Source organism: Gekko japonicus, unplaced genomic scaffold (genome assembly GCF_001447785.1).
Source record: "Gekko japonicus isolate JY-2015 unplaced genomic scaffold, Gekko_japonicus_V1.1 scaffold59, whole genome shotgun sequence".
Taxonomy (NCBI): Eukaryota; Metazoa; Chordata; class Lepidosauria; order Squamata; family Gekkonidae; genus Gekko; species Gekko japonicus.
Genome location: NW_015169174.1, coordinates 87,888 through 108,182, shown reverse-complemented (window position 1 = coordinate 108,182; position 20,295 = coordinate 87,888). Strand labels below are relative to the sequence as shown.

Genomic DNA, 20,295 nt, shown 5'->3' with positions numbered 1-20,295 from the left:
ATGTTCTTTCTATGGGGAGGGGGGAGGAATTGACCAAACATAGGCAGGAGGAGCACACACTGGTCACTGCAGGGGTGGTGTCAAGAATAGAACAGCTGCCGTCTGCGAGAGGGCTGTGGCCTGCCAGTGCTTACAGACACCCACAAAGTTTCTCAGAGGCCTTTCCCACCTTTCTTGGTGCTGTCTGACGCACCTACCTGAGAAGCAAGCACTTTTGCCAAGAGGCCTAGCAGTTCTTGGCAGCGGAGTGGGTGGAGCTACCGATACCGGCAGGCCAAAGCATTGACATTCTTTACCACATAGAAACTCATGGTAAGTGGTGGGATAACCAGGGTCCGGCCAGGACGAAGGGGACGGGGTTTCAGATGAGGCAGGGATCCGTCCTCCAACATGGTCAGCAGCTGCCCATTAAGCTGCACAGACCTGCATAAAAAGAGCAATTTGAATGAGAATGCACTCCTCAGCCACCCATGATGGAAGACCTGGTCCCACCCCCGGGCCCAAGAGGAACAGGATTCTTGTCTTTGCCTGGCACAGCCTGATAGCAGGCTTTGAGAGATACTGGAGCCCAGTTTTGGCTCTCTTCCACATCCTCAGGGACAGAAGATGCTTGGGCCCTGAGGATGATGTCATATACTTTTCCCCACTTGGCAACAGCCAGTGAACTTCAGCACTGAATAAGAGACCTAAAAATGACACATGCACTGTAAAATGGAGCCTTTGTGCATGACTGCCAATCAAGTAAAAAAAAAAATCTGGTCTAAGTGCACGTAAAATGGCTTTTCTGGTTTTCACATGTGCACCTCAAGGCCCAAGTGAATTTGATCCTAGCCTCTGCAATTGCACTGTGCCAAAGGGGATGAAAGACCAACTAATGAGGAGTACTCCAAGGGCTGACAATGAGGTGGTTCCTGCCTTTCTGCTGCACAATGCACTCTGCTTACACTTCCTCTAATTAATCTGGGTGGATGCTTAGATACGTAGGAACCAGTGCCTCCTGCTGCATACCATTTTAATTTCATTCTCCCACCTATTCTGGCATTAATTTCCGAGTGTTCAGAACATACCTGCTTCCTCATTTTAGGACTATGATCTCAATATAATAAAATAATATAAAATAATGCTAACAGTACTCAATTATGCCTCAACATAGAGCAATAACCTTGATGTGACATACAGAAGAGCATAGGGGGAGTCTCTGTGGAATTTTAAAGTAGTTGGGAACTACTTTAGTTTAGAACAAATTTCTCCCTGCCATCACCAATAGAAACTGCTATTTTTGTATTGTATTATGGGATTGTAAGATACACAAAGGGTCTTTTTTATGGGAGTGGGATAATAAAATGTTTAAATAAATAAGTAAATAAAATAGCAAGATAGTAAGTGAAGATATATGTTAAAAAACCCTTAAAATAAAGAATATAAAGACTTTGATATTCTTAAAAAGGAGGATAGGACACTTCCTGAAAAGAGGCATCTTGGGAGTTATGTATACAAAATAGTTTTTGCAAAGCAAGTATCTGTTTAATGAGGTACTAACTCTCATATAAAAGAACAAGAACAGCCCAGTCAGGAAGAAGTATGCACATGAACTCTAATTCCATGATTCTTTTGCTGACTTTTTGAAAAATAGAACACTGCTGTTGAGGCTGTGGTTTGACAGCAAAGATGGAGTTGGAGCCCTTTCCATTCACACAATTGCCTCAAAGACAACTGCCACCTAAAACTGATTTTATATTCCGCTAGGGAAAATTTACTTGCCTCTGTTTTTCCCAGTGTGTTTAAAAACAGCTCGGGGGTGGTTTTTGGCAGGGAAATAACTCCAGGGGAAAGAGTGAAGTAGTCCTCTTCCCCAATGCTGATTTTCCTTTCAAAATTCAACCCCAGAGGCTATGTTCTATAAAAAGCAGAAACAGTAGGTAAGACTAACTATGGAACTAAACATAACTAGCAAATAACACCCTGTGGGGTCATTATGGGTTGGGACAATAGTGCAGGGGAAGGCTGAAGCCCCTCTTTCCCCCATGTGCAGTTCCAATCCAAATCAGGCCCCTGCAGCACTTGGGAAACCACTTCCCAGAAGCTGCCTGTAAGAGTCTGGGATCCCCAGCTGGAGGAACTTGAGGGAAAACATCATGCCTAGTTTGGCCCTCTGTGACAGCACAGAATGGAGTGTTGCACCAGCTCCTGTGGCAGACAGAGCAAAAATGGGTTGGGACAGATAGCTCCATAATTCAGCCCAAACATAGGAGAAACCACCACTCACAGTAGCTACAGTTTTAAAAATACTGTAGTTAAATTAATAACAATGAACTCTAATCTGGGCATTGGGCCGTTTTGTACATGACCACTGTTATACCTTGTCCTTTATTTACACAGTGACAGTGTGTCTCGACAAGGCTTTTTTGAAGCCATTAGGCCACTGGTGCTTTGTGTGCCAACAATGGGGGGGGGGGGAACCATATTTCAGTGACAGAGCCACCTGCTTTGCATCTTCTGTTAAAACAAAATCTCTGATAGAAGGCCTGGAATAGACTGAGAACTAGCAATAGCTGCCAATTAGCTATTGTGTTATCATGGACCTAACTTAGTACAAGGCAGGGTAAACTACTGGATTTGGCTGAAATCTTATCTACAGATTAGTCTAGTCAGATGTAGGTGGATTGTTGGCATTCACACAGTAATACAAAGCTGGATGGAAGTATATGGACTGGCAGGGACAGCAGAAAGTGGGAAGTAAAATGACTGGAGTAGATCCATCATAGTGTATTGGAAGAGACAGTGGATGTGTAGGTAGATGTAGGAAGATCTGGATTAGCAGTATGTAGCAGTTAGTAGTATGCCCACAGGCATTTCTAAGGCACTAAGCCTTTCTGTCAGTGGCCCTTGTCAGTCAGGAGGAAATGGAACCCTTTCCCTACCAGGGGCAACAGTACTCACCTAGAGTGCAGTCCTTCCTGACCATAGGGCTGCAACACATATTGGTGGACAAGTTTGTCTCGAAGGGTACCCACCAGCTTGATTTTCTTCCGGGACCGGTGCAAGTTGATGATGTAGAGCGTGACAGACCCACGGACGTAATTGTGGCTGTGAGGACAAGAGGGAGCAGCAGAGTCAGGGCTCTAGTCGGGGGGGAGCTCTCAGGTACGGAGCTCCGGAAGAGAACCTCTAGGGGGCGGGGCGGTCACGTGGTGAAGCCCCGCCCCCTTCTTTACCCCGCCCTCTGCTTCGATCCTCATTCCGTTTGGGAATGAGGATGAAGCAGGAGGGTAAGTAGCCGGGCCTTCTGACACACTTCCGGTGATGTCAGGGGGTGTGGCCTTCTGTCACTTCCGGTGATGTCAGGGGGCGTGGCATATGCAAATAAGTTATGCTAATGAGTTATGCTAATGAGCTCCGGCAGCTCTTTTTCTACAACAAGACCCCTGAGCAGAGTCATATGCAGATTTCCTAAGATACTACAGTATTCACCAGCTGCAGTTTAACAATCAACATATGTCAATTATGTTGGCCACTTCCAGGCCTGAGGATCTCTGTACTGCTCTGCAGATTCCTAGATTCCAGTCTCATAGGAAGAAAGAGGTAGGTGTGAAGGGAGCATGCCAAAGCTCCTTTTTGCCTAGCAGAATTGGTAAGTGTGTGAAGGGCTTCCTGTCCATATGTTCAGATAGCTGCTCTGACCTCTTCTGTATGCCACGAAGATTTCCCCCTATACAGTCTGCAATAGCAGACAGTATAACTGCATGGACATACTCAGGGCCTGTTGCTCTAGTGAAGGCAGGGCTATCAGAATGGCTTGGGCAAGTGATATTTCAGTGTGGCTTCCTCTGGATAAAGCAAGCACTGAGGACATGGTTGTGCGGGTGCCTTCTGCTGTGGACCAGCTTAGTGCATACGGTACATTTTGGTCCAGAGTGCATGGACAGGATGGGTGGGGACTTGTCAAAGGAGGGTTCCCCTTGAAGTATGAGTGTCGGGGTGTTAGACTAAATGGCCTTCCAATTCTACTATTCTTTTATTAAACCTTTGATAGTACTTCTTTGAGTCACTAACTTGTGTGGTAAGAGAAGAAGAAGATAAGAGACTGGATTTATACCTCACCCTTCACTACCCAAGGGAGTCTCAGAGCAGCTTACAAACTCCTTTCCCTCCCCCTCCCCACAACAGACACCCTGTGAGGTAGGTAGGGCTGAGAGAGCACAGCTGTGCCAGAACTATGGCTTGCCCAAGGTCATCCAGCCAGGTGCAGGTGGAGGAGTGGGGAATCAAACCCGGTTCTCCCAGATTAGAGTCCGTGCACTTAATCACTACACCAAACTGGGGAACACCTCACAGTTCCCAAAGGGAAACACCTGACAGTGCATGAGATGGGTGCAGCAGCCACATTTCTGACCAGTGGGACGATTGTTATCTTGAGTCTAGTATGTCTGCTACACCCACTAGTATGATTCCTAGAAACTTACAATTTTAAGTGAATCCTTCTGATTCAGCCAATATTCACTTTTACCTGAGAAATACAATCTGCATTAAGGCTATCTATGAGAGACCATTTGCTCAATAGCATAAGAATATATAGCTAAAGTTTAAAGTTTTTTTAAAGTTTGTGAGCTAGTGGGACATAGCTGGGTGCACCCAGTTCAAATCTCAGTTCAAGCTATTGAATTCGTTGGTAAGCCCCTCTCTGTCAGGTCTAGCCTCCATCTGTAATATGGGGATAATAATACTGCTCTGTTAACAAAACTCTGGAAGGATTATCAAGATCATGTGAGGCGTCTGAAGCAATTAGGAAATGTGCTTTGTAAATATTATTGTTACCCCAGGCAGAACCACAGAAGTACTTCCAGGGTCTAAAGGACTTGAGCTAAGCAAGCTTATACAGAAACGCTAAAAGCAGGGAAGGTTCCTTTCCTTCTGATCACCCCCCTCCCTCCATCCCTACCCTGGGCATGAGATGGAGCCAAGGTGCTGCCCACCTGTCCCTGCCTGCTTACCTCTCCTTCCCACCTGTCCCAGTTGCCAGTTTCCTGTCAGTCACTGGCCAGGATTCCCCCTCCAGGAGGAGGGTGGTGGAGGGGGAGGCTTGTTGAAAGCATCTGGACTGTGTCAAGGAGCAACAATAGGGACCTGTGTACGCAGGGAAGTCCCAGGCCCTGCACTCACAGGATGCTTTGAAAAGTCTTATCACAGAAACACTAGCTAGGCTGGGCGCTCCAAATGTGGGGAGAGGGGAACTGTAACCAGACACTGGGGCCTTAGGGGAAATATACTCCCTTGATCTCACCTTGATAGGAATTGTGCCACAAAGGCTCTCCCCCAGTCCCAGAGATAGCTGCTCATCCCTATCATCACCAGAGCTATTTCCCACCCCCCACTATACCGGCACAACTTGAGCAAGTAAGGATGCAAAATTGTGCAGGGCGTGGACAGAAAGGCAGGAAAGCAGGCCCTCTTACTCTCTTCTCAACAATAACCATTTTTCTTGCTGCAGCAAAAGAACTCAGGACCCCTCTTTTATAAATGGGGGGGGGGAGAGACACATAACCTTGACACTGGCAGCAACAACTGCGTTCCATTCTTCGGTGGGCACAGACCCACACAGGAGCTTGGGAGGATGGAGCAAGAAGGCATGCCTGTGGCTGTTGACATTCTCTTCTACAGGTTCTGGTCAGCACTGAGTACATTCTCTCGGGTATCCCTCTGCCCCAGCCCCCATCTTCTATCAGGTGGCTCTGCCTGCCTCATGGGATGACCCACAGACTCACTTGTGGTAGCTGGTGCAGTGAGCATAGATGCGCAACTTGTCACGAATCACCCTGCCGGGGCGAGGTTTCTGCTGCAGTCCAGCCACATGCACGGCAAGTACCCGGGGCCCAACAAGCTGCTTGTAGAGCAGCGACAGCCAGTAGTCCTGCCAAAAGAAGGGCTGTGGGTTATTCCTGGGATAGTCCTCTTGAAGAGGTGATACAAAGAATAGGATCTCTGACCCAGTGTTACGAGCCTACTCTACATTTCTGCAAACTTTGCAGAAAACTAGACATAAAATATCAGCAGCTGAGCAAACTTTAAGTAAACAAATAAATACCAGCTTCAATGCAGGACAGATTACCTGTTTTATCAAATTTTTATTATTATCAACTGGTGGGTTTTTTTTTGTGGTATTTTTGCATTTGTGTGTGTGTGCCTGTGCCCGGAAGTCTTTGCAACTCCTACTGGGGGATGGAGGACATTCAGAGAAGTGACTTGATAGCCTGCCTGTGCCTCTTGGCCCTGGAATTCTTTGGAGGTCTCCCATCCAAGTACTTGCCAGGGTGGGCCCTGCTTACATTCCGAGATCAGGCCTGCCTGGGCTATGCAGGTCAAGGCTTTTCTTTCTTTGTGTCGCCTCTTTTTATGATTTATTAGATTGCACAGGAGAATCTGGGAGAATGAAGTTCTCCAGTGTTAGAAGAAGCAGCACCTTCCCAAATTCTCCCTTTCTTCACAATAACTGCCAGAGATGCATGAGCTCTGTCTCATATTGACTCTCACAGTGCTCTATTGAATTAGAGGTCTGTTAGCCTGGTTCAGCATTTATAGCCAGGCTGGGGCAATGAAATTGTGCACTAACCACATGGTGAAGAAATGTTCCTGTAACCTGGCAAGTAGCAGCCGCCTAACAGACCCTTCACACATACAGCTCTTTGAGAGCTGTTGCTGGAAAACACAGAAGAACATCAAATGGAGCTTGTGGTTTTGCTCCCCACGCTTCACGTCCTGTTCTTTTCAGAGATGCATGTTCAAGCCTGCAAATGAGATGCAGCCCAACAAGAAGCGTGCCACCAGTCACAAGTAAGGGAGCAGTACATGCTTAGGATGCATGCTTGAGACAGATAATTTACTACTCCAAGCCAAGGTGCTTACAAGGTTTTTATAATTCAAAATGCATTTCTGTGAGCTGCAGAACAGTTTGGAAGAGTCAGGTGTTAACAAAAGGCCAGGCAAACAATGTGAATAACAAGACCAGCCCTATGATCTGGGGTTGTGAGAAGACAGTGGCTCACACTGACTACAGACACTGCAGGAAGCAGGGAGTTTCACAGGAGACACCACAGTCAAAGTACTGGCTGGAAGCATTTGGACTTGGTTGCCATTAAATATAAGACATACTGCTGGACAGACCTTTAATTTGACCCTATCTGTCAGTCTTCAAGAAATAGTATGACCCAAAATGTTGCCATTTAGCAAAGAATAAAAGCAGTGTTTGCAGAGCTGCACAAACAATTACATAATAAATATAGCCAGGTAGATACTGTGAGAGCAGGAAATGAAGAGATTCTTGAATACACCCTCATAGTTGCTACATAATGCAACTGTCCTTTTAGCCTGTGACCTGAGCTGTTAAGAAGAAATTGTAACAGCTTCTTTTCCATATGAAATGCCTGAGCTGAATCCTTGGCTGCTGAGTCTCATGAATTGTTGTGGCCTGGGACCCTCCAGGCCAGAACCTTACTGAAGTCCCCCTTGCTGAACAGGATGACTACTCCCTCCACCCCAGGCCTCAAACCTTATCTGAAGGAGGCTTTTTAGGTGGCAGACTCAATACACCCTCTGTTAAGGAAGCTCTGTCATTCTAGGGTCATCCCAAGATACATCTGGTGGCAGCTACACCGAGTTAACTATGAGTAACACAGAAACCAAAGGGACACTCTTTTTCTCCTTAGCACTGAAGTATACAGATTTGGTCCCAGGTTTGTGGGTGGGTTGTGAGATACTATATATGGGTGGAAAGATGTCAACCCCAAGAATATTTGAGCTGAGCGCTTGCAGCTGTCCCTATTTTGGCTCAAGGGTTGCTTAGGAGCAGGAAACGCGCTTCCTTCCCTGTAATGCAACTGCTGCACTGCAGCCCCTATTCTGCACAGACGGGAAGGGGCAATAGTGTACCTCACCCCACTCAGTTGAAACTGTACTGTGGCCAAACAGCTCTATGGGAAGTCTTCCCTGATGACTCTGTAACTAGCTTTTGAGATTTTATTCCAGTTTTGTCTGAAGAAGTGTGTTTTGCATATGAAACCTGACACTTCAAATAAAACTTTGTTGGTCTCAAAGATGCCACTTGACTCAAACTTTGTTCTACTCTCCTTACTTGTCATCTTTGCTCCTGAGCTGCACAGTCCAGTGGACTGTTGATCCTGTGCCTCAAAAAATGTTATGGCACAACGGGAATTGACTCCTCTGGAACTTCTTTATCTGATCCTCCAAATCCCACTCAGCCTGGGCAGCTTCTAGAAGATGCAAATGGGACACGTGGTGTGCCACAGAAACGTTTGCCGACCTGTACAGGACTGCACCAGATAAAAGCCAAACACTACTGTAAATACCTGGGAACTGGGTCCTGCCCTACGTATTGCTGCCCAGGGGCCGGGCTGTGGTGTCACTTGAGCATGCATAGCTGCTGGGGGAATAAGTGACCAGAACTTTGTCATCTCCTCTTTCATACACATCCCAGAACCAAAGATTGGAGAGGAAGTAAATGCAATGGCATCACCATCCATGGCTCCTTGGATGCTTTGAAGAAGGCGCATTTTACTTCATCCTGTATTTCTAGTAGGCAAATAAACATTTCTGTGACACAACATTCAGACATAACAGAGCCATTGCTCACAGCAAAATGTACTTTGGAGGCACTTTCTATCTAGCACACTACAATCTTTTCGAGTAGAGGGTGACATACCTGACTCCCCCTCCCATTTTATCCTCACCATACCTCTGATAGGTTAAGTTGAGCAAGTGACTTACCAAGGTGACCCAGTGTTCTAAGTGGAGATTTGAATCCTAGTCCAGCACTACACAACACCGTACTTCTTTCTAAGGTATCTACACTGTGAACATTTTGCCTGCTAACCCAAAAGCCATAGGAGCAGATGCTTATTCATTCATATCTTAGCAAGTACAGATGTGTGACTCTTGGTTTTTTAAAAGGCTCTGTCCATGCTGGTAGGTTGTGTTTGAAGGTATTGCCTTTTATTTTTGATCTTCATCAGTGGCAGAGTTGAAAGACACTCATGTTGGCAGGCAGAGCTATCCCTGGGTCTCTGAGCTACTTGAGAAGAGCTTGGCTGTCATAGCATCTGCTTCAGCAGAGCATCTCTGGGGTGAGGGCTTTCATTCCTACGGAGCTGGATCTTCAGTGGCATGGAAAGCAAAGGAACTATGCTTTTGCTGGGCGCCCAGCCCGAGCTCATCACCAGCTGATGGGCAGCCAGGCCAAGGCAGTGATTGATGCCATGGCTTCTCTCAGCAGCAGAGGGCTTGCACAAAGGAAAGGCAGCATGTGGAAAAGTCTTTGTCACTGGAGGAGGTGGGAGGATTCAATTTCACATCCTAGCAGTCCTGCATAGGCCCAAGCAGCTGCTTTCATCTCAGTGATAGCTCCCACGGGAAAAGAGCAGCCGCCACACCTCACACCAGGTTCACAGTCTGGCCTTGCTGAGCTCTCCCCTTGTAAATGCTTAAAACCTCCCCAGTTTCCCTCACTTGCTCTGGTCAGGAGGAAAGGCATTGGCTAAAGGGAATGGGAGACTGTGGAGGATAAACAAGACATCTACTCTGAAGTGCAGGGAGCTTAAGGTGCAGGGAAGACCGAAGAGTTCCCCCTTAAAAGGACAGTTAGTTTGAAATGCTTTTAAGTTGCATGGGAAGCTCTTTTGTTTGCCTTGGACCCTTAGGTCCTGATGCTGTCAGTCACCTTGCCATATCAGCAAGTCAGAGATGAGTTGCCTAGTTGGCAGCATGTGGCTAGTTTAGTTTGGGACCATTTAGCACAAGTAGTTTTCCATGTGTCCCCTGGTCACACTGGCACAGCCAGTTTGGTGTAGTGGTTAGGAGTGCGGACTCTAATCTGGGAGAACCGGGTTTGATTCCCCACTTCTCCACATGCAGCTGTTGTTGTGACATTGGGTCAGTTACAAGTTCTTTCAGAGCTGTTCTCTCTTGAGCAATTCTCAAAAGAGCTCTCTCAGCCCCACCTACCTCACAGGGGCTGATTTCGCACTAGAGCTGCCTCGCTGTTGCGCCGCCGTTTGCCCCGGTTCTATTGGTCAATTTCACACCCGAAGCCGCACAGCTGATTTTGACCCGCAGCTTCGCCCGATTTCCCTCGCAGTTTCATGATCCTGTTTTTTGGAGAATCAACAAAACTGCGGAGGAAATTGGGCGAGGCTGCGGGTCAAAATCAGCTGCGTGGCTTCGGGTGTGAAATTGACCAATAGAACCGGGGCAAACGGCGGCGCAACAGCGAGGCAGCTCTAGTGCGAAATCAGCCAGGGTGTCTGTTGTGGGGAAGGGGAAGGAGATTGTAAGCCACCCTGAGACTCCTTCGGGTAGTGAAGGGTGGGGTATAAATCCAATCTCCACCTCCTCCTCTTCTTTTCCTTCTCCTTCCCAGTTCCTCTTACCCACCGTCACTTAATACCTGTATAATTGCTGGCCTTTATGGATAAAGGCCCAGGGAGGAAATTATTGGAATTGGGAAGCATGCAAATGTGCTCCTCTCCTACCCTTCCCACCTACCTTTCCAGGACAGAAATAGAGTTGGGATCCAGAACAGTTTGTATGGAGACGTGTTATGGAGCCACTCACAGAAAAGCCTACTAAGAAACAATGTAAAAATATTCAAAATGTTTCCCTGATGCATCGAGATGTGTGGCAATAGGAGAGACAACCCTGGAAGCCTGTTCACCTGGGATCAGGTCTCCTAGAGACCAGCTGCGGAAGAATGCAGAATCCACAGCTCATTACAGGGCTCAGCTTTCGTGGCTGCCCTTCTGCTTCCCAGATTCCTGGCCTACATTCCAGGGGCCTGCTGGCAGTGTCTCTCAGATTGGTACCCTGGACCAGGCTTGTAAATTCTTGGCCAGGGAGATCCAGAGCTTCTCAGCGCTGCCAAAAGTTCCACTTGCAAGGTGTAGAATTTATTAGACTGAAAAAAGATGAAAAGAAAACCTGCTACTTTTAAAGACCTTTTTACATACGGTTTCCTTATTAGAGCCTTGCGCACTTGGAACAGCAAACCCCCCTCAGCCTTTTTGAAGGGCTACAAATGAGCGGGTTTGCATTAAACGGGAGGGAACTGCCCTGCTGTGTGGAGCTGTGAACTCCTTTCACCTTCATTCCTATAAATCTAAACTTCATTCAGCCCCATTTTCCTGGCTTTTTTAGTCTTTCCCTAAGGAGCGGGCTGTCTCTGCTTCGGTGCTGTTTCGGCAGCACGTTTTCAGGTACCCTCCCTTGCCCTCCCCTGCTCTGGTCCCTTGGCTTGTGTGCCCTTCCACCAAGGAGCCCCTCACCCTCTTGCTCTTGCACACCCCATGAGGGTCCCACAGAGACTCCCACTACGGACAAAGTTCCAACCCCAGAGGTAACCCTGCCCCATCTGCTTTCAACATGTTGTGCTTGACATTAACTAATGTCTCCTATTAGCACTGAAAGAAACCAATCTGGAAAAATGTATTTTCAAGCAGAGTTCAAACAGGCCACAAGGAGCAGCGGATTTTTCAGCTGCGGGTAGTTTTTTCTTTCTTTCTTGTGGCGCAGCCAAGAGTCTGAGGAACAGGTCAAGGGCACAGAAGTCAAACACAAATCCCCTGATTTACTGACTGGTAACAGGAAAGGGAGATGATGGGGGATATGGTAGAGACACTACAAGAGGAGCTGAGGAAGAAACAGGAAGGGTGACTGCTGCACTGGGAAGCCAGAGGGGGAGCCAGCCCCGGCCTGATAGAGCAGAGATGCGGAGCGATGGGTGGGGCAGAACAAGTGGGGGAAGGAAAGAAAGGGAGAGGGATAATGCTACCAATCTAACAGGAAAGAGAAGAAATGTAAGCCTGGTATAGAAATGGCATGCAGAATGGGACGTGGGAAAGATGTCGAAGTGAGAAATGTAAAATGAGGGAGGAAGAAAGGTCACTTGTCACACTACATACCCATGGCAATGGGGAGGGAAACCCAACAGCCTCCAAGGGCGGAGACCAGCAGGATCAGGACTGTTGATATGGCAAGTTCAGAGGATGCACCTACCGGCAGTGGGTTGAAGTTCTGGTCCACAAGATGGTTGTGCCCGTGGTCAAAAAACGAGTGACGCATCACCACATCAATGCCCTGGCTGGCCAGCATTCCAAGAGAGTTCAGCCACCTGGGAAGGAAGCAGAGGACTTACTGTTCACGTTTCACAGAGAGGAACAGGCTGCGGCTCTGCAACCTGCGTTCTCATGCCAAAAGGTTCTTTAAATAGGATGCCAAGACTGGAAAACTGTTGCCACCCTCCAAAGCAACAGCAGATCTCACAAAGTGGGCACTGGCTCAGAGAAACATATATAACCCACACAATTTTGTTCTTATAACAACCTTGTGAGGCAGCTGATAGTGACTGGCCCAAGTGAACTATGTCACTAACCCTTTGACTCTCCTGCCCACATCTAATACTCTGCTCACTAGGGTGCACCACACTGACTTCCTTATCCTGCTGTGCTCTGAGAAGTCCTCCATCTTTCTAGCAACAGAAAAACAAATATTTTCCTAGATGCTAACATGATACAATATTGTGAAAATGTCTGGTGAAATTTACTTTTGGGAACAAGGTCAATTCTATACATTTCCTCCTCTTCCATTAAAGGCTCTGTTGGAATTACTGCACACAGTTATATAGATCCCAGCTGAAGTCTTCAGTGATAGCCAAAAAACCAATTCCACGACTTTGGTCCCAGAGGTTACAGAGAAGCAAAGCGATTGCACAGCAATAAAATACAACAGGGTCATTCCATTTAATTTATTTATTTTAACTCTAAACTGCCATAGTATGCATACTTAGGAAGAAATAAATCTCACTGAAACAAGGTGGACTTACTGTCTAGAAAACATGTATATTCTTGAACTGTAATAGTGCAATACTATCCACATTTACTTGGAAATAAGCCCCACAATTTAGAAGTAAATCTAATTACTTCTGAGAAGGCTTGAATGGTGTGACGTTGCATGTAGATACAGAATATTGAGGACAGCAATGCCCAAATAAATTCAGTCAGTTGAAATGAAAGAGCCGCCATCTTGGCAGAGTCTCTTCATAAAAAGCGACAGTTGCTTCACACACAAAATAGGGTTCTACACTTCCATCACAGATCAATCACATCTTCATTTTATCTTTGAAGGGTCCCCTTAAATCCCAATGAGCACCCCTTCCTTCCCAGGATCTGTGACTCATCCAGGCTCTAAGGCATGTGTTTACAATAAAGTGTTTTGAGGAATGCAGATGCCATTCAAACACAACAGAAAAGAGCAGCTAGTCAAGAGTTGCCTTTTTGAATAATATGTAAGCCTTCAAAGACTTGGATTACTGTGCATCTTCTCCAGCTTCTGCTAATTCTCACAATTTTATGGTCATGTTAATTCTCACAATTTCATGGCTATCTAATATTTGTATGGATGCTTTGTGATCTAATGAAAATATTTTAATGATCTAATCCAGTAAAAATATACTCATTTATGTGCAATACATATAACTGACAAAAGTTTCCATTTCTCTTAAGGTCACTAAACTCAGATTGAGATGTTAAAAACCTAGGCCTTGTTAACAAGAATCACAATTACAATGGAAAGGATGTATATGCACTTTACCTTGTTCAACCAAATAATTATTATACATAAAGTTAGACTGCAAAATGTTTTATGACATTTATGCAAATATAATATTAATCGCCATGGAATGACCACAAATGTGATTTGTAACCCAATACTAATTCAAATTTTTTTAAAAAATCAAAATTTCACCAGAATACATAAATGAATTTGACTGTGAGAAGGGAAGGAATTTTGAACTAATTTTTGTGGATGAAACTGACTCCATCTTATGGGACTCCAAATTCTCTTTTTATGGATTTAGTAACATTAGCTCAATCGTCTAGAAATGTCCCATGTGATTTTCTTCTTCTTTGCTATAACATATGAAAAACTGCCAAGACGGGTCTTCCCTCCCCCCGTTAACTCCCCACCTTGCAGACCTGTAGCCTATGACATCACCTCTCCCTACCAAGAGGAAGAGAGATTCATTTCCTAAGTGAGCAGTCAAGGCGAGCTGTTGTGAGATGCCAAAGCCCAGTCTCCTGGGTGTGCTAACGTGTGAAACCTCCCAAATTCATAATACGTTCAGAAGAAAAGGGAAATAACTGCAGTTCACTGTGCATCTAATGAGCAAAGACAAGTATGGGGGGTGAGGGTAGGAAAGAAAAGAAACATCAAGATATTTGGAGAGCTGTGAGTCCTTTGTTTAATTGTTATACCATGTGTTCCAAATTCTGGAAAATGGAAAACTGAATTATATGACCTATATACATTATGCAATAAAGTAAACTTGTGTATTTTCTTTGTTTTGAATCATTCATGCTTCTGTGAATTATAGAGAGAGGCAAGGAGTTGTGACAGAGCACTGAAGTCCCTATGCCTGGTCACCGGAAATCTTAATTAGTGGTTTCTCCGGCCTTGTGGATTCTAGCAGGCATTCCCACATATACTTTTAGGGTTGCCAAATGCCCCCGGGGGGTGGATTTCCCCCCGCTTTCGAGCCCTGCTTTCTGTTCCCGCGGAATCGGGGCCCGGGGGAACCCCACCCCCGCGTGCGCGTCACCCGGAAGTGACATCGCACGCTGGGGGCGGGGCCACGCCATTTGAGGAGAAAACTCTTTGTTTTCCCCTCAAATGGCGTGGCCCCACCCCCAGCGTGCGACGTCACTTCTGGGTGACACGCACGTTCCAGACGCCGGCCGGGAGCCCCCCGCTCCCGGCCAAAACATATTTGGCAACCCTATATACTTTCAAGAACATCTCTGGCAATTTCAAGGGCCAGGAGCTGACATTTCATTATTTTATTTGAAAAGAAAGGTGAGATCCCTATAAAATGGGATTTGTGCCACAGGTTTTTTCCTGTACTTGTGTAGAATCACAAATACATAGCTCTGGATAATCTTTGTCCCTGGTACAGCCAGACTATGTACTGAATGCACTCTACTGAACTTTGTTTTGGAAGGAACAGCCGTGAAATGTGATGAAATCACAGAGATGGAAAGAGACTTCATTAAATCCAGTCTCTTTAACAGGCAGTATGTTCCCTAGATCTTGTTAACTAGCCATCTAATTTCTCCTGAAAAACAGACCAGGGAAGGAAATTCCACAACTTCTGGGCAACTTGTTTAATTGTCCAGTACTTTTTACCATCTGAAAATTTTTCCAGTTGTTCTCTGGTAAACAGATGCTCTTGGTGGAAATTTATTATTAAGAATTTTCATAGCATTTTTAATGTGCGACGTTTGTGCTACAACTGAGACAGAAAAGCAGTGATTTGCTCCATAGCTGAGAGGTGAATTTGAACCCAGAACTTCTGTAACCAACTTCAGCCTTCTACATAAAAGAGCACTGGTTAGGTTTGTGCAGCACCTGATCCTATGCATGAAAATCAAATTCTATTTTGTTCCATGGGAGCCAAACAAGATGTTATCAACCAAGCCAATAAACATCCCAGAGCCATTTCTCTGTTTCATATTGGTCCACCTGGCAAGGCTGCTGAGGCTGGGTTAATGGTATTTGCATGTTTTGCTCTTATTCAGTCCCTACTCCATAGCAATTGTCCATGCTGGATTATGGCCTGAATTGATTTTCATGTGAATCATGAATTGTCATCAGTGTGTCTGGCTTTCTCTTCTGGGGTATATTATATAGAAGCCATTTTCATACGTACATTCATACAACTTAACTTTGGGTTGTTAATTCCATATGGGCAGCCATGATAGTCTGTAGCAGCAAAATAGGTAGCACACAAAATTCTGTGAAAGTTTATGGCAGAATAAATTGTGTTAGTCTTTCAGGTGCCACCACTGGAATATTTGACTTTTGTGGAAGATCCCCCCCCCCCAATCTATCCATTTTGGAACATAATAAAATATTCCATCATATGGGAAATACCATATTCCATTGGGCTCTACCATGAAGAAGGCCCCCATAATCTCAAGTGACAACAGCACAGGCAGACAGGTGTCTGGAGAGGACATAAAGAGGCAAAACAATGAAGGGGGGCTGGTTATTCACAACAGGAGGTCTTGCCCTCCACTTGCCACGTTATACCTGACTGCATGTGCACAAAGATACTTGATTTCACATATACACCCCTACCATACATCATCTCTTCGTAAAGGAAGGAAGTACGGAGTTCCAGTGATCTATGATTTCTTTTGTCTTGCCTCGGCACACCATTTTGGCCACCCTCACCTAAAAGTCAAATTTTGCTTTTCAACCCCCATGTGTTATGTCTTGCCTCAAGTGTATCTGTAATAAAAAATAATTAGAGGGTTTCTTTGCTGACCTTTGAAGGTCCGAGACTTAATGAAGGAATATTACTGATGCTACAAAATACATACATTTCCCAAGTTCAAACAATAATATAAACAAGATAATTTGTGTGTGACAATGTAAGACAGATAATATTGATTTGCTCTTAGAGGCAAGATGAAAAAATATACTTCTAAGCAAATAGCATATCATTGTTTCCTAACGGGGTTTGTCTTGTATCTTGACTGTCTTTCACCTGTATCCCAAATTTACACATTTCTGGTTCCGATTCATAGCAGAACACCATGATTATTTTTTTTTTTAACAGAATAAATTCCTTACAGAAATCTAATACAATTTAAATGCTGGCACCAATGTCTTTTTTTCCTGGGATTAAGGTATCAAATTTAGCATTAAAGCTAACTGGGCAATTCTTTTCTAAGCTATTTCAAAAGTAAAACTACCTTGCGAGGGCATCTTGGTACCCTGGAGGACAGATATGTTCCTGGGAATATCCCTCATCTCAATTAGAACAGAATGCAGAAGTCCGCAGAATCCTGTTAATTCAGTTGCTATATAACTGTTCAAAGTTTCTTCCCAGACCCTCATGTAATAGATGAAGGAACTCGTCTTCCATTCAAAAACTCTACTGATAAGCACCCTGCCTCCACATTGCAACTGTGCCCACCACGTTGACTCACAGGAAGCTGGCAGCATAGGAATCCGAGAGATTGGTGGTGACTCCTTCTGAGGTGGCCCCGATGCCCTCCAGCCAAATCCTTTTTCCAGGCACATGTGAATTGACAACCTATTGCAAAAAGAAAAAGGCACAAGTGGTCGGCAATCATCTGGGAGGAGATGCTACCCACAAAATGTTTTGGAATGGAAAGGTAAACCCAAACAGACCTGGTATGGGTTGGCTAGTGATGCCAAAGGGTATGGAAAATGCAGTTAGTACAGGACAGACAAGATCCGAGGCTGAAAAGGAGCATTCCTATCACCACCCATTTCCTTGCACCAATTCAGCTTTCCCCACTTCCTGTGCTTGCATTTAACTTGCTATTCCAACAGATACAGCAGTTTAATATATTTGGGTCAGCCCCACCCCTGAAGTGCCCAAGGCACTATTCCTTTCTGTCCTGTGCCTTGTGAGGAGCACCATACAGCAGGCAACCAACTAAGTATTCTTATGTTTCCTCTGCACTGGCAATCTGGGGATAGTTGTCTCTTCAAAGTCCTGTCTCCTTGCAGAAGAAGAAAATATGTACCTAGCCAACTGATATATGAAATGCACCTTTTCTGGATCAGTGTCTTATTTGCATCAGAGAGGATCCCTCCGGATTCCATTGTTTTCTCCCAAGCGACATCACAGTAGACTGGCATGTCATGTGGCCACAGGAAAATCCTGCCAGAGCCACCATGACTGGGCCATCATTCACCCTCACCCAAAACAAAGAAAGCATAGTAGGGTTTTATGGCACAGTAGTTAAGGCACACATGCAAATTTGCCATCACTGTCACTTTGAAAAGTTAACTGTAACTTCTTTGTAAGTCTGAGTACTGAAGGTTTTCCATTGCCAAGCAATAAAACTGAGGGCTGCTGCACACACTGCTTTTTTAACATGTACACATAAACATGGAACATGTGCCTAGAACAAATGTATTTTCCACTGCATGCATGATACAAGTGCATATGCCAGGGAGCTGGGATTAGCTGCAACTCCTTGATGCATTTACAGATGTGATATGCAAAGTGGCCTTGACCTAACTAAAATAGTAACAGCCAAATAAGAATTTAAAAAATGCTGGGTAGACCAGCTTCAGTGGTCAGGTTAGAAGTCTACATGGGTGTGACTCCAGATAATTAGTTATCAAGAGTAGATGTTATATTACGTTAGTAACAACTATGAAGCAACCTCTTATTGTAGCCACTGTTCCCTCTAAGCTGAGTTAGTGTGAGCCTAGCTCGCAGTTCTTTAGCCTCTGGCTTAGAGGGAGCATTGATTGTAGCCATAGCAGAGCCTATAACAAGAACAGTCATATGATCTGGGACATAAAAGAGTGCCATGCTAGTCTTGGAGCAGTCAATGCTTTCCCACAATGCCCAGATTCCAAGATGCGAGTTGGCCTGAAGATGCCCGAATAACTGCAGTAGTGAAATAGAGAGGTGAGTGTGGCATCAGCATTCCCAGCCTGGGAAATGCCATTGTAACACGAGACCAGCTTTGGCAGCACAAACTAGCCAGGACAAGACGGCGCCAGCAAACAAAAGCGCATCAGTGAGCACAAGTACATTAAGGATGCCAGCTTACAGCCGCTTCTGCCTCAGTCCAGGACAGCTGACACAGTGCCTGGAAGGTCTGGCCATTAGCCAGAGCAGGCTTCATTACCTGGAAGCAGCATCTTGAAGCAGTGAAATCAGGGGAGAAAGAGGCTCATTGATTTACTTAGTGGCAAATGTCCCAATGTTTGTGCTTGAGTCAATGAGCTTCTGGCCTCTTTAATAGAGTAATGGATCCCTGTTGGGATCTGCTCGATAGCCCACATGAAAATATTACCCAAAAACAAGATCAAACATTGGCAGCTCATGAAACAAATTTCTTTTGATGAACCAACATTTCTAGTCAACAATGGATCAAATATTTCAGAGTCCCACAGAGAAGAACCATATTTCCCATGGTGGACGGTGGCCAGGAAAAGTCTCCATCTTACTCCTTTGTTCTCTACAGACCCCCCCCCTATCCCCACTGATCTTATTCTACAGGCACTTCTACATTCTGTGGTCTGTTCTGCCCCTTCTACAGCCTGTCTCAGGCCTATTATGCACTCACAGCCTACTGCGAAGAATCCCAGCAGTCAAGCCTTTAAGCTTGACTTCAGATTTGTGTTCCTGCTGTACGCCATTCCTGCCATATGCACCATTCTGTTTTCTCCAGTGTATTTGTTCTGCATTCACAACCAAAAACTGCAGTTTTTCTTAATTGGGTGGGAACGTCACTTGTGACACGTGTGTGTGTGTGGGGGTGGCATCCAAAGGTTTTTTTAATTGCCCTATTGCAGCTGCGCAGTAGTGTCAAGCAAGCACCTTGCATTTAAATCCTCATGCTTCAGTTCCTTGAATGAAATGGAACACAGAGGACCACAGGCAAAGTTAAAAAACAAAACTTCCTGAAATTGACCAAACTTCTTTTTGGATTCTCTGCTGTGTTATCAGCCGCTGTGAAAAGCAATGCCTGCACCTTGCCCAGGCTCTCACTCGCTGCACAGGGCCGGACCGTCATAGACAAATTTTAGGCACTTGCCTAGAGTGCCCCCTGCTGGTGGGTGCCATGCTAGCCTGCTGCCACCCTGCCCCGCCCGGCCCCTCCCTCGCCTGTGCAGTGCGCTCCGCATGCCACTCTGCTCATCGCCCAGCTGCCTGTGCACCTCAGTGCTTGCGCAGTGAGTGCTCCTCCTTCGTCATTGCTGCCCACCCCTCCCTTGCTCGCCTCACCAAACAAAAGCCCTGCAGCTGCACACTGCTCCACTCCCCCGTTGTTCCTCAGTGCCTGTGTGCGTGTGCTCCGTCGTGAAGCCGCCGAGGCTGAGCACATGCTGCACACACCACCTGTCAGCCACCCGCTGCCCCTCAACTGCACTTCCCGCCCGCCCAGTCGTGAACTTGGAAGGAGTCTGCACCCCCGGCCCCTGGAATTTGTGGTTGGTTGGGCATGGCTGTGAGGGAGAGCCTCCCCACCCCCCAGATGACAGGGGCTCCTCTGGGCCACAGGGGCCAGCCTCGCATCGCCCCACCCCGCCTGCCCTTCCCTGGGACTGGAGGTGACATGTTTGGCCTGTGCCACTGCTGCCGGCTGAGACTCGAGCAAGCCCTTTCCCTGCTGCCTGGGCCTCCCTCTGTGGCCTCGCAGTGGTGCTGCTCGGGGAGTGGGCTGACTGTATCTTCCT

At 46.0% G+C, this 20,295-nt stretch overlaps 1 protein-coding gene across 1 annotated transcript in view; it reads right to left on the bottom strand.

Moving 5' to 3' along the window:
• Nucleotides 1–24: 24 nt before the first annotated feature.
• HPSE2 (heparanase 2 (inactive)) overlaps nucleotides 25–20,295 on the bottom strand; it is a 67,696-nt gene continuing 47,425 nt past the window's right edge. Inside the window, exons 6-10 of the mRNA XM_015415892.1 lie at nucleotides 17,052–17,158; nucleotides 12,058–12,172; nucleotides 5,763–5,908; nucleotides 2,941–3,087; nucleotides 25–423 (exon numbers count right to left, since the gene is read on the bottom strand). Coding sequence (XP_015271378.1) covers nucleotides 258–423; nucleotides 2,941–3,087; nucleotides 5,763–5,908; nucleotides 12,058–12,172; nucleotides 17,052–17,158 — 681 coding nt within the window. The 3' untranslated portion in view covers nucleotides 25–257. The remainder of the gene's footprint in view (nucleotides 424–2,940; nucleotides 3,088–5,762; nucleotides 5,909–12,057; nucleotides 12,173–17,051; nucleotides 17,159–20,295) is intronic.